General features: G+C 42.8%; 1 protein-coding gene across 1 annotated transcript in view; it reads left to right on the top strand.

Moving 5' to 3' along the window:
- The window catches only part of SHROOM3 (shroom family member 3), a 365349-nt gene that overhangs the window by 341416 nt on the left and 9022 nt on the right, over positions 1-14911 (top strand). The window contains exon 10 of the mRNA XM_011927229.1: positions 12219-12491. Coding sequence (XP_011782619.1) covers positions 12219-12491 — 273 coding nt within the window. The remainder of the gene's footprint in view (positions 1-12218; positions 12492-14911) is intronic.

Raw genomic sequence — 14911 nt, forward strand, 5'->3', positions numbered from 1 at the left:
TGTTAGACACTTAAAAAATGACCGTGATGCTGCTGCTGTCTTCCCACATGCCATGGAGATCTAAACTGGGCTGTGTCTGCAGGGGAGAAAGTTCTCGCCATTCCACTTTCTCTATAGCACCAGAGGGGCTGCCTTCTGCTGTGCTTGTAGCTCTCTATGCAGCTCGGGCATGTGTGCTGCAAAGGAAAGCTTGCTTGCTTCTTTCTGAGCCTGGAATGTAAGTGGTTTTCAGTGATCCTGATTCCAGGAGAAACTTTCTAGGGTGATTTTATTTCATTTGCTCTACAATGTGTCCCAGGCTGTCTTGTCTGTTGGAATGAAACCACAGGATACAGACCTGAGGAACAGAGGGTAATTGGACAGGAGGGATCTTTGCAGTACCTCTGGCTCATGGCTAACATGCTGATGCAACCATTGTAGTAGCAAGTTCCCTGCTAGCCCAAAGTTTTCCTATGTACAGACTTGTCATTGTATACCCCTGATATATACCTGTCCCACAGCTAAGCACTTCATTTAACGGGTCCCCTGATTGCAAATAAGACCACTTGGCTTTTGGTCTGTCTATATTTATCCCAAAGAGAGAGCTATGTATACACCCTTACATGTACCAGGTTGCCATGGAATCTTTAACAGAACGTTTTACACAATTTTTTTGTTTTCTGCCTGTGGGCATACCTGCTTGACAGCTGCAGTGTGGCAAATACTCATTGCTTTTCCTCCCTATCTTAAGTTTTAAGTGTTTTTTTTTTTTCTAACTTTTTAGAATCGGGGGCATAGGCAGGTTTGTTACAAAGGTATATTGCATGATCCTGAGGCTTGCTGTATGATTGTATGCATCATCCAGGTAGTGAGCGTATTATCCATGTCCTTTGTCCCTTTTCCTTCCTCCCCCTTCTTTTATTCCCCAGTGTCTGTTGTTCCCATATTTATGTCCATGTGTACCCAATTAACTGTTTTCCCGTCACTTTCAATTATCACCCTCTCACACTAAGCATTATATGGCAAAAAGTATTTTTAGATTGAGAATATGAAGAAAGAGATAATTAATTCATCCTCATGGGAAATAGGTAGCATGTATTTCATTCCAAGTGCGGGCTATGTGTTTGGTTTTCTTTTCAACACAATGCTGTACTATCTTATTTGCACAAAACTCCTCTGACTCTTGTACTGCCACATTTTATGCTAATCAGAATTAGAGGGGTGGGGTCACACAGTTAATAGATGCTAAAGTCAGATCTAACCTTATGTGTTTCTGACCCTAAAGCTTGCTAAAAATTGCTCCCAGGTCATCTGCCTTTAAACCTTGTTGCCCTGGGAACTGAGCTAAACTGGAGGTTCTCTGGGTATAACCAACCAGAGCTAGAGTGTGAGATTAAAACCAGTTAAAACCCATTTTAAACCAAAAATATGAGAACAGCAGTGTCTGTGACTTGAGGACTGAGGAGTTTTGAGTCATTTGGAGTGCCTTTTTGGGGAGTCACGGGCTTAGGAAGACAAAACCTCACTCAGGGTGAAAGGGATCCTAGGGAGAGGAAATGTCACAGCCACATAACCAGGGCCTGGCACCTAGCACGTGCTCAATAAACATTTGTTTCATGAAGTTATAAAGTGCAAAACTCCCAAGTTGAATTTTACCGTTTAACTGAAGAAAAATATCCAGAAGGCCACTGTAGAAAGGTTCTAGGATTAGAGTCTATGGCCTTGCTATCCTGAACACATCTGACCTCAGAAGGTGACCAGGGTCGGGCCTGGTTAGTACTTGGATGGGACATCATGGGATTAGAATTCAGAAGAAAAAAAAAATCTGGAAGTTAAGCAACTAGCTTGACTTTTCTTGACCCTTTTTTCTTTGTAAAATGGAAGTGGTAATCATCTCTCACATAATAGTTGTGGGGTCAAATTAACTGATGGATATTAATGTGCTTTTTAAGCTGCAGGGTGTAAGAGCATATCATATCTTACTAGAGAAGTGTTAAAGGCAATGTCATGTAAGTATGCAAATGTTGATGGCATCTGGTATCTTTCATGTTAAGATGTTCAGTGAGAAGGTGCCTTATTGCCAACAAGGCTAGGCACTTTCCTAAATCAGACTCTTATAAGGAAAAACAGTTCACATTTGTTTTCTCTCTTCACTGTGGAAAATGTTGCCCACAGCACCAGGGGGATGATACCCACTTGCCCCGTGGGCTTATCTGGCTCTTCAGGGAGAAAGAAAGATGAGAAAAGGCTATTTAGTTAATGAGGCCTCCATGTCCAGTTAGAATTTCCTTTGGTTCCTTCTTCCTTCAGTCCTGTCTTCTAGGGCTGCAAGTGGCCTGAGGGTTTGCATCACTTTGTGAGTGTAAAATGTTAGGCTCATAAACACTTCGTGAGAACACGCCTTCTCTGTTTCAGACACTGTGCTCTGCCTTGGGTATACAAACATGAATAAGACACTGTGTCTGTTCTCCTGGAACTGGACTGGCAAGGGAGGTGGATTATTTTAGTACTACATTATTGATCTTCTGACAGACACATGGACTATGCTGGGGGAGCCCAAAGGAGCAGTTCCTAACTCAAGAGAGTACAGTCAGGTTTTACCTCCTCCAGGAAGATAAAACCTGAGATCAGCATTGAAGAATGTATCGACGGGAGTCAGAAGAAAAAAGGCATTTGAGACAAAAGGAGAGGCGTAGGGAGAAACTGAAAGATACAAAAAAGCATAGAATGTGTATGGTAAAGAAGGGTGCTTCAAGTAGTTTGATATTTTGGAATGTAACAAGGGCTCATGATTAAATAAAAAATCACCAAATTTAGGCCAGGCATAGAGGCTCATGTCTGTAATCCCAACACTTTGGGAGGCCAAGGCAGGAGGATTTCTGGAGCCCAGGAGTTAAAGACCAGCCTGAGCAATATAGTGAAACCCTGTCTCTACCAAAAATATAAAAAATTAGCCAGGTGTGTTGGTGCATGCCTGTAATCCCAGCTACTCGGAAGGCTAAGGCAGGAAAATTGCTTGAATCCAGGAGGCAGAGGTTGCAGTGAGCTGAGATCATGCCACTGCACTCTAGCCTGGTGACAGAGCGAGACTCCATCTCAAAAAAAAAAAAAAAAAAATTAAAAATTAGCTGAGCATGGTGGCATACACCTATGGTCCCAGCTACTTGGGAGGCTGAGGGGAGAATCACTTGAGCCCATTGGGCAGAGGCTGCAGTGAACCAAGATTGTGCCACTCCAATCCAGCCTCAGTGACAGAGTGAGACCATGTCTCAAAAAAAAAAAAAAAAAAAAAAATTACCAAATTTAGAAAATAACCAAGGAGGGCCACAAACAGTACGAGATGAGGCTGGAAGGGTTCACAAGAGCCAGCAGGTCATAAGGTCATGTAGGGCTTTGTGTGAAATGCTGAAGTTCAGATTTTATCATATGACAATGGAGAACGCTTTGAGATTTAGTTTGTTGTAATACTACAAGTATAAACTTGTAGTTTATAAATGTGTAATTGAATTTTCATCAGTATCACTTACATTTACATATCTGGTTTGGAAACACAAAGTTTTAAATAAGTGATGTTGTTGAAAACATCTGTTAATATATTCAGCAAAATGCAGTTTTCTTCCTGAAATACAAAAAGCTTTTCTAATGATGGTTTAGAAAAATGAAACTTGATCAATATCCATTCTCCAATATTATTTTGAGGTAGAATGTAGCCTTTGACCAACTTTTGCAAAGTAATAATTTGTTATTTAAAGTTATTAATAACCTAAGACATATATATATCTAGGCTAGGAACTAGAGTCTTGGTATACTAATAACTATTTTATAAATTAAAAATAACACTTTAGTTTTACTTTGATATTTCTATTTATATATCCTAGATGATGAATAATAATATTCCAAGTAAATGTAAGTATCAGTTAAAATATGAAGCTTTCATTGTCTGAACTTCTGATATACATAAAACTAAAGACAGTGTAAATAATCAGAGCTGTCAATCTTTTGGCTAAAGCCTGCCTTATTATTAAGCAAAATTCTACTTAAACCGATCACATGATTCCCTATTCTGAAGGCCAACAGACTTTGGCTTCAGAAACTTAGAGGAATGTTTCAAAAGGCAAAAGGAATCTGTTGTTCCTCTGAGTCAGCTTTTCTCAGGAGATCACCGGTTCTCAGCTGCCCATTCCTGCTGCTCTTCCTTCATTCCTGAAGTTCCAGCTCTCCCTCTGGTCTGTCTTCCTTTCAGTATTTATTTTAGAATAGGTCTGCTGATAACACATTCTTTTAGTTTTCTCCATCTAGGAATGTCTTTATTCTGCTGTCACCCTTGAAGGGCATTTTTGCTGGATGTGGAATTCTGGGTTGACTCTTTTCTTTCAGTACTTAACAAATGTTCACTTTCCTCTTGCTTCCATGGTTTCTAATGAAAAATGCACAGTCCTTTAAGTATTGGCTCCTCCTGTATTCAATGTGTTGTTTTCCTCTGGCCACTCTCTTTAGTCTTTAGCATTTTGATTATGATGTGGACGGACTTAGTTTTGAGTTGATCGTATTTGGGGTTTGCTGAGCCTCTTGATTCTGTAAATTTATGTCTTTCACAAAATTCTGGAAGTTTTCAGCCATTCTGTCTTCAAATATTCTTAATGCATTAATCTCTTTCCCTTCTCCCTCCAGGACTTTAGTGACTAGTGACACAGTATTTCAATGACGGTTCATATTGTCCCACAAGCTCCGTTCATTTTTTTTTTTTAATCTGTTTTCTTTCAGTCCTTCAGATTGGATAATTTCTATTGGTCTGTTTTCAAGTTCACTGACTTTCCTATCTCCATTCTGCCAGTTATTTTTTTTTTATTTCAAATATTATAGTTTTCAGTTCGAAAATTTACATTTAAAAAATAGTTTCTATTTCTTTGCTGAGAACGTCTCTCTTTTCAAAGTTGTTTTAAAGACTCTTATAGAGTCTGGGCACAGTGGCTTATGCCTGTAACCCAGCACTTAGGGTGGCCGAGGCAGGCAGATCCCTTGAGTCTAAGAGTTCGAGACCAGCCTGGCCAACATTGTGAAACCCTGTCTCTACAAAAAAAAAAAAAAAGAAAAGAAAAAATTAGCCAGGGGTGGTGGTATGTGCCTGTAATCCCAGCTACCAGGGATGCTGAGGTGGGATCACCTGAGCCTGGAGGGTCGAGGCTGCAGTGAGCTGTGATTACACCACTGAACTCCAGCCTGGGCAACATTTGGCAATCCCAACATCTGGGTTATCTCAGCATTAGCATCTGTTCATTGCCTTTTCCCCTGAGAATTGGTCACCATTTCACTGGTTCTTTGTATACTGGGCAATTTTTGTATTGTATTTTGAACATTTTGAATACTATGCTGTGAGACTGAGTTCTGTTAGAATCCTTTAGAGAATTTCTTTTTGTTATGCTTTAGTTTTAGGAGGCAGTCAACCTAGTTAGGTTTAGCCCGCAGGTTCTGTGTTACCCTTGGGTGGTAGTTCCAATGTCAATTCCATTTTCAGGGCTGTCTGTCTGTCCCACGTGTGTCCCAGGTATCCCATGTGTGCCTCTTGCAGAGGTTAGTGTGAGACTCGAGTGTCATTTCTCAAAGCTTTTGCTGTGCTGCTGTGGCTATAACCACAAACGTGTAGACTGAAGGTGTGCCGAGGACTTGTGTCTGCTCCTGCACAAAATGAGGGCATCTTCTTAGCTCTTTCCTGTCCAGTGTTAGCCCCACACTCTCTGGCTGGAGAGAGAGGCTTCCCTGGTGTTCTGTGCTGCTGTGCAGTTCTGCATGACCAGGACCACCCTCACTGGAAAAGAGGGAAAGATAATGGGGATTCTCCTCACGCTCTTTGGACAACAGGGTCTCATTTTCCCAGTTCCTCTGGCCAGAGGGAAGAGTTTTCTCTTGGGGTTCGAGAACCTGTGCCCCGCTGTGCAATGCAGCTCTGAGTACAGCCACCCTTGGGGACAGAGCTGGGAGAAAAGAGAAGAGAGCAGGTTGGAAAAGGACAGGATTTCCTCCACACTCTAGCTCACAGAGGCCCCTTTCCTAGACCTCTGGCTTTAAAGGCAGGGTTTTTGCTACTGTAGCCTCTGAGCAGCTCTGCACTGGGCCTGTCCTTGGGTCAGAGCTACAACATCAAGGACAGAAAACAGGAAACTCACTCACCCCCATTATGGGTTGCACTTCAGGCTTGACTGCCTTCCCCCATCAGTGCTATGGTGAACCTTTCAGAGTCCTCTTCAGAATCTAGAGATTTTAATTGTGATAAGTAGGAAAGGCTGCAGTGGGCTGGTGCTGCTGTCTCGGCCCCCACAGCCCCAGGGTTTGTGACAGAGAGACATTTTAGAGAAGTCACTCTGGCAGCTGCGCGTGGAGTCGGACAAGAGGAGGGTGGACGTGGGGTCTCATAGCCCTCTGGGAAAGTAGTGATATGGGTCTCAGGGACAGTGCAGTAGGATCAGTGAGAAACAGGGCCATTAATAAAAAAGTAGGAGTAAGATGGGCAGAACCTAGTGACGGATTAGATGTGGAAAATGGGAAAGAGAAGAGTCAAGGATGACTTGCAAGCCCCAGGCCTAGCTGTCAGAACTCAAACGGAAAAGTGGGAGGCCATTTGGGGGAGAGGAGATGATGAGTTTAGTTAAATTTGAAGAGATTTAGTATTGTTTCTAGTGGGTTATCAAAGATCCCTGCTAACTGCAACGAAGAGACCATACTGAGTAGATTGGGTGGCTTTCTGGCCGTAAGCCTTCCTGAGATGAAATGGTAAAGAACCATTGTTGATAGAGAATGTGCTGGAGAACATCTGAAATGGCAGCCAGGTCCCTGTGATCCTTCTGCTTTAATGAGGTTACACAGCATGGGATGGAGCTTTGATCCAGTTGTTGTCACTAGGACAGAAACTGCCCCTGCCTCACTGAGGGTGAAATTCAGCTAAAGAAAGCAGAAATGGCTGCTGCAGCCTGCATCCTTCCTTTTAAGACTAAAGAAAGAAAGATACCAGCAAAGCCTATATGGTAGAAATAGCTTTATCTTGTCCTAGTTTTTACAAGCTAAGCTGAATTCCACTCTATTCCTAAGTCCCAACCACTTGGCTAGTAGTCCTGAATTACTCTTAAGACAGAGACACACAGAGGCCAACTGTGTGTGTAGAGTGATGTTATTGGCGACGTGGTCTTGTCAGGGGAAACAGTATTCCCCCTACAGACATCTATCTAATATGAGTGGTGTGTCATCTTCAAACTGTCGTCTAATCATACGACTGCACAAAAAATAATTAGAATGTGTATAATACTTTCATATTTTCCAAAGTGATTGCATCAGCGTTCAACTCTTCAAACTTCTGGCATCCATTTCAACATTCATGTCTCGAAAAGTCGAATTTCTAGAAAATGCTTTTTAAAAACTCAATAGTGGAAAGAAACAAGGCTTTTCTTTTTATCCTCATGGTTTTATTTCTATTATGACTTCTTTTGAAACTAATATCGTATGTTGTGATTTCCGCCAGCCTCGTGTGAGCCTCACAGTATTCTTATGAGCTATTTTAATATAGTGATGAAAGCCAGATGATCTGCGTTTAAGCCTGGCTCTGTGACTTACCAGCTGTGTGACCTTGAACAAGTTAAATAACCTCTATCCTCCTCACTTTCCTCATCAGTAAATGGGGATAATAATAATACCTCTCTCACCGGGTTGTTGCAAGTAGTAACTGAATAGTGAAACACTTAAATGGTGTCTGGCACAGAGAAAGAGTTGAATGATTAGACATTATTATTAGTTTTCAGCAGGGGTTATTTTCTTCTTGCTGTGGGTAACTGACACACAAAAGGTCAAGTGACTTGCCTGATGCCGAATTTTATGTCAGATCCTCCTGCCTCCTTGTCCAGTGTTCATCCTGCCACAGGCAGGAAGTGGGGAAGGGTCCAGCAGGACGTTTCTGCAGAGGATGAGGTGGGAGGAAGGGTCTGCGAAGCTGTTTGGAGGAAGAACTCTTATAAATAGCATCTCACACAGGGTGAGCTAACAGTTTATGCCAGATGAGAAGTGGATAAATGATTTTACAAATTAAGTAGCTCCTGAGAGACTAGTGTGTTATTTAAAACAAAACACACCTCTTCTCCCTCCCCCGGTGAGTTATTCTGGTAGAAATTGGTAGGTTTTTTGGAAGAGATCTGCCTGGCAAAGAAATGGCTATTTAGTACAGCCAGCTTTCCCTTGCTGCTGTCAGTTTTTCAAATTCCTCTTAACTGCGTTTTTAAATTCAAATTCTCATATTTTAAGGGGCTTGTTAGGGTTTTAAAAAAATTCAAATGCCACCTACCTGAGGAACATTCAGCCAGGAGTGACTGATGTGACCACTTAGTAATTCTGGCCTTAGCATCTATGGCTGAGCTGTGAGATACCACATTATAGTCCAGCAAATATTAATAACTTTCCAAAATCAGAATGCCACAAAATGTATATTGGTTCTTTCCACAGAAGCCTCCCTGTGTCACTTCTATACATTTTCATCTCATTCTGTTCTTTCTTGTACCATGAAGCCTGGGGTACACACATGCTCCTGTGACAGATTTATTTATGGTTCTGCCCAGCACTGATGTCTCTGAAAACCAAAACAGGGACTGGGAAGGAAAGATGAGGTAGGTTGGACAGCTGTGTCTGAAGCCTGATTGCAGTTCAGCTGGGTCAAGTTATTTTGACTGTTCCAGTCCACTGAACCATGCTCACCTCAGGGCCACGCCTGCAGTGTTGCTGATCTGCTTAAGTGCCCGAGAGAGCTTTTGAGCTGAGTTCAGCAGCAAATTTGAAAGGAAGAGTTCTCTCCTCTCATCACTCACCCCCACATATAAGAGCAAACTACTTATCCTTCGTTTCTGCCCACTTGCAAATTGATAAGCATCACACACATCCTTTAAAATACCAGCCTCTGGCTGGGTGCGGTGGCTTCCACCTGTAATCCCAGCACTTTGGGAGGCCAAGGCAGGTGAATAACCTGAGGTCAGGAGTTCGAGACCAGCCTGACCAACATGGTGAAACCCCGTCTCTACTAAAAGTACAAAATTAGCTGGGCATGGTAGCGGGCACCAGTAATCCCAGCTACTCGGGAGGCTGAGGCAGGAGAATCACTTGCACCCGGGAGGCGAAGGTTGCAGTGAGCCAAGATCGCGCCATTGCACTCCAGCCTGGGCAACAAGAGCGAAACTCCATCTCAAAAAAACAAAACAAAACAAAACAAAAACAGCCTCTGAGAGCCACAGGAGGAGTTTTAAATACAATGAGGCCACATGAAATAATAGTTTAATAAGTGTTTTAGTTCCTTCCAGAAATGACAACACATACTACTAGTTTCCAAAAAAGTCATTAATAGAAATAATGAAAAACAGGCTGAAAAAAACCACCTTGTTTGTTTCCACTATTTAGTTTTTAAAAAGCATTTTCTAGACATTCTAGAAATTCTGCTTCTCAGGACATGAGGTTGAAATGGATGCCTGAAATTGGAATGAGCCTTTTCCTGAGGGTGGAGTGATAAGAATGTTTTGCCCTGATAACTATCTCTTTCAATTTGGTATAACCTGGTTGTCTTTAAGTGTCTTCCAGTAACATCTAGAGCAACAAGCCTAGGAAATGTACCCTACAAGTTACAAATTCCTGGGCTGACTTCACGTAGATGACATTCTCTCTCATCTATCTGAAAAACAGGAATGATGACATTTGACTTGTCTTAACCCAGTCCAGCAGGAATGCTGGGAGGTAACAACAGCATGCAGTGTTTATTTTTCCTGTTACTTTGCATTTCAGTATCCTTGCCATCTTCTCTATATGAGCTGATATCACAGTGAAAGATCATCACACCCTGCCAGGCATTTTGCTGGAGGTATATAACATGTTATCTTGCAGGTAAATTTCATAGCTTCCAGCCAGAATTGCTTTTTTGGAAAATGAAATTTTTCCAGGAGAAGATAAGAAAACTTAAGTAATTAATATTAAGCAATTTTAACAGCTTGAGGAAAACCAAAGATTATAACCTGTGATGAGATGGTGCAGCAGATATGGATTGATTGATTGATTGATTGATTTAGAGACAGAGTCTCATTCTGTCACCCAGGCTGGAATGCAGTGGTGCGATCTAGGCTCAATGCAAACTCCACCTCTCGGGTTCAAGCACTTCTCCTGGCACAGCCTTCTAGTAGCTGGGATTACAGATGCCCACCATCACACCCAGCTAATTTTTGTATTTTTTTCAGTAGAGATGGGGTTTCACCATGTTGGCCAGGTTGGTCTCAAACTCCTGACCTCAGGTGATCCGCCCACCTTGGCCTCCCAAAGTGCTGGGATTATAGGCGTGAGCCACTGCACCTGGCCTGGATGTGAACTTTTTAGCCACCTACAGCCTCTAGGATTAGGCAGATTGAGAAAACAACAAGATGTCACCATTAAAGCCAGAACTTAGACATTTCAAGGACATTATGAACCTCACTCACTTGTGAAGTACCTCTGATGCTCCAACTCCAAGATGGGCAGATTGTGGAGAAATAAATATTTCCCTAGTCATTGTGATTACATTCCTAATGGACCTTCTCTGGTGCTGATATTGAAATAGTACACAAGTTGTCAGTACCCTTCAATTCTGTTGGTCAAAAATAAGTTTTTCCTATTTTATTTATTTATTTATTTTTCCTTTAAAATGAACATATACTTCCAACATAGAAGTTGTAACCTTTATGTTTAACCAAGTTTCCAGTTGAAGCCAGTTTGGGTGTGTGTGTATATATACACACACTGATTTTAAATATATATATATATACACACACACATACACACACACACACATATATATATACACACACACATATATATATATATAGTGTGTGTGTGTGTGTACATACAGAGAATTTTTGAGCTGGGACCTTTTTAGCAGTTAAAAAAAGTTAAGTTTTAACTAAAAAAGATTGTCTTCTTTCCATCTAGCTATTTTAGGCTAAGAGAAAAATGAGAGACTTATTACAAAAACCGTGTAGTTTAATTTCTGTTTTGCAAAAGAAGCAGTAGACACTTAATATAAATGAATTCAAACTAGAAGCCACTAAGACATTTACTTCCTTCAGTTAAATATATTGGGTATTTGCCTGTTTTATAAGTATGAAAATATGTGATTAAGGTGTCAAATTGCAGAGCTCTGGTAACTGGAGACAGGGGAGGTAGAACAAGGAGTTGACTTTCTGATAAAGGTCTTGGTGTCAATTTCTAATGATTATACATGGGTGGCCCTTAAAGTGAGGCTGACTTGAGTTCACGGCAGCCCTACCTGATGGTACGTGTGCACCATTAAGCCATCTTAGTTTCCTCCCTTTTTATAGGTAGATAAAACAGTATCTACTATAAGATTGCTGGGAAGACTAAGTAACATAATCAATGCAGAGTTTCTCCATATGTATGGCACATATCAACTGCTCTACAAATGGTAGCTACAGTTGATATTCAACTCAACTCTAAGACCTTAGTCGAATCCCTTAATTCCTCTGACCCTTGGCCTCTGTATTTGTAAAATAAGAGTACTGTTTACTCTACCTGCCTACTTACCCATGGTATTGTCATGAGGATCAAATGAGAACATGTCTTAAAAGGACTTTTAAAAATGAGTAGTTGGCCAGGCACGGTGGCTTACGCCTATAATCCCAGCACTTTGAGAAGCCGAGGTGGGTGGATCACTTGAGGTCAGGAGTTCAAGACCAGCCTGGCCAACATTATGAAACCCGTCTCTACTAAAAATACACAAATTAGCCAGGCATGGTGGCCGGCGCCTGTAATCCCAGCTATTTGGGAGGCTGAGGCAGGAGAATTGCTTGAACCCAGGAGGCAGAGGTTGCAGTGAGCCAAGATTGTACCATTGCACTCCAGTCTGGGTGACAAGAGCAAAACGCCATCTCAAAAAAAAAAAAAAAAGAATAGTTAAGAAACCAGTTAGAAGGCAAAGCTATATATAGCATGACACAAGGGAGAACATTACAAGGTTGTGTGTAATCAAGTATTGGCATATGAGGTTTAGAGAAAAGCAATGGTAGACCCTTAGGGAAAGAAGGCTCTTATGGCATAATATTGGGGGACACTCCATATAGAGGAGGGGGAGGGTATTCAGCTGAGCCTTGAAGACGACAGAAGGCAGCTGGGGGAGGTGACTCCTGCTTCCACTGGCACCTCCTGTTGGCTGATCTTTGTGGTCTCATCTGTCATTTCAGGCTGAGCTTATTGGAAGCCTCACCCACAAGCTGGAGACCCTCCAGGAGGCGAAGGGGAGCCTGCTCATGGACATCAAGCTCAACAACGCCCTGGGAGAAGAGGTGGAGGCTCTGATCAGCGAGCTCTGCAAGCCCAATGAGTTTGACAAGTATAGGATGTTCATAGGGGATTTGGACAAGGTGGTCAACCTGCTGCTCTCCCTCTCAGGGCGTCTAGCCCGTGTTGAGAATGTCCTTAGCGGCCTTGGTGAAGATGCCAGTAATGAAGAAAGGGTAGGTGGCCTCGTGATGCAGTTCAACAGGTTCTCCCTTAGAGCCTACATACATAGAGAGGTGCCATTAGATGCCATCCTTTCTCTCAGGAAGGTTTGGGACAGGGAGAGAATACATATATAGGTAACCAAGTAACAGAGAAGGCATTTTCTGTGTCAAGATATAATGCTGGCTGGGCGTAATGGCTTATACCTGTAATTCCAGCATTTTGGGAGCCCAAGGCAGCCCTAGCCAACATGGTGAACCAACATGGTGAAACCCCGTCTCTACTAAAAATAAAAAAATTAGCCAGACACCATGGTGCATGCTTGTCATCCCAGCTACTCGGGAGGCTGAGGCAGGAGAATCACTTGAACCTGGGAGGCAGAGGTTGCAGTGAGCCAAGATTGCACTACTGCACTCCAGCCTGGGCGACCACCTGAAAAAAAAAAAAAAAAAAAAGATGTAATGCTGACACTTAAGGTTCACAGAATTCTTGGGAAAGTAAAAACCATAGGCACCAGAGTTTCTTTCCTCCCAACTGTCTTCCTTCCTTTCTTTCAAAAAAAGATAAAAACATGATGAGTACATTGAAACAGGGAGGGGGCAGGAACACAGGCTCAAGGCTCCAGGGCATCTTACAGGAGGGGCCACAGGCACTCAATGAGGATGCACTGGGGTGTCTCCACTGCACCCCCTCCTTGAAGGAAGGGTACAGGGGGGCAGGTAACAGTGCTCACCCCGCTGGAGACAGTTCACCAAGACCTTCCACCTGTCAGGCACTGTGAGCTTATGCACAGTGTCATGGAATCCTCACAACAGCCCAGTGAGGGAGCTAGGATAGGAGTCCTACTGCAGACCCCAAGTTGTATCACTACATTGAACAGAATTCCAGAGCTACAGAGCATTCTTCGTCTACTCATCTGTACAGCAAATAGTTAATGGAGGTCTCGTGTGTGTCATTTAGTGGTCTAGGCACAACTGGGATACATTTGTGAGCAAAGCAGACAGATCCTACCCTCCTGATAGTGAACAACAAACAGTAGACACAATTATCTTATATATATGTGCACACTGTGTGTGTGTGTGTACATACATGCTAGAAGATGGAAAGTACTCCAGCCATGAAGAGGGGCTCCTCTTCTTGTCTATGCTACCATCTTTTTCTTTTTTTTGTTGTTTTTGAGACGGAGTCTCACTCTGTCACCCAGGCTTGAGTGCAGTGGCGCAGTCTAAGCTCACTACAACCTCTGGCTCCCGGGTTCATGCCATTGTCATGCCTCAGCCTCCCAAGTAGCTAATATTACAGGCACACACCACCATGCCCAGCTAAATTTTGTATTTTTAGTAGAGATGGAGTTTTGCATATTGGCCAGGCTTGAGCTCCTGACCTCAGGTGATCCACCCGCCTTGGCCTCGCAAAGTGCTGGGATTGCAGGCATGAGCCACCGCGTCCAGCCTACCATACCATCTTTCTTTTTCATTGCTCTCATGGATTCTCCAATAGTTTCTAATATATTGCATTAAAAGGAAAGATGTCCTTTTTCAAATAGATTTTAAAAGGATTAGAAAAAGTCTGGATCCTAATCATTTAGGAAAGTGACTCAGCATTTAGGAACTCTGCAGCGCCACTCTCAGCATCTACCTCATGTCAATGTGCTGAGTCAGCTTCCTTATCTAGAAATTGTCTGATACTACCTAACTCAGAAGTGTGTCCTTTCCTCCTTTCTTCCACTCAACAAACAGCTAACAGTAGCCTGTCAAATATAAGGTGCTGTGTCTGCTGGGGACAAATGCTGACTAAGACGCCGGTCCTGCTCTCCAGGAACTCACAAGTTATGGAGGAAAGCAGTATGCAGGAGCAATTGTGTGCTGGTGCTGAGCATAGTGAGAAACAGCCACCAAACACTTCTCAGTTGGGGGAGTGTAAGGCAGGAAGGACTTCACACACTGGCACATGAATACAGTTTAGAAGAACCTCTTAATTCTAAGAGGACTGAGAGGGGAAGGGCCTCACCGTTTAGAAGAAATACCATGGATAAAGTCAAGAAAGAGATGCCATATTTAAGAATTGATTTGCATGTGGTTTGGTATGTCTAGAACATACAGTGATTGCTTCGTTGGTTTGTTTTTAAAAATAGTGAGCTAAGGCTGGGCGCAGTGGCTCACACCTGTAATCCCAGCACTTTGGGAGGCCAAGGCGGGCAGATCACGAGGTCAGGAGTTCGAGACCAGCCTGGCCAACATGGCAAAACCCTGTCTGTACTAAAAATACAAAAATTAGCCGGGTGTGGTAGCGTGTGCCTGTAATCCCAGCTACTTAGGAGGCTGAGGCAGGAGAATCACTTGCACCCGGGAGGCGAAGGTTGCAGTGAGCCAAGATCGCGCCATTGCACTCCAGCCTGGGCAACAAGAGCGAAACTCCATCTCAAAAAAACAAA

Source organism: Colobus angolensis, unplaced genomic scaffold, assembly GCF_000951035.1.
Source record: "Colobus angolensis palliatus isolate OR3802 unplaced genomic scaffold, Cang.pa_1.0 Scaffold70, whole genome shotgun sequence".
NCBI classification, from domain to species: domain Eukaryota; kingdom Metazoa; phylum Chordata; class Mammalia; order Primates; family Cercopithecidae; genus Colobus; species Colobus angolensis.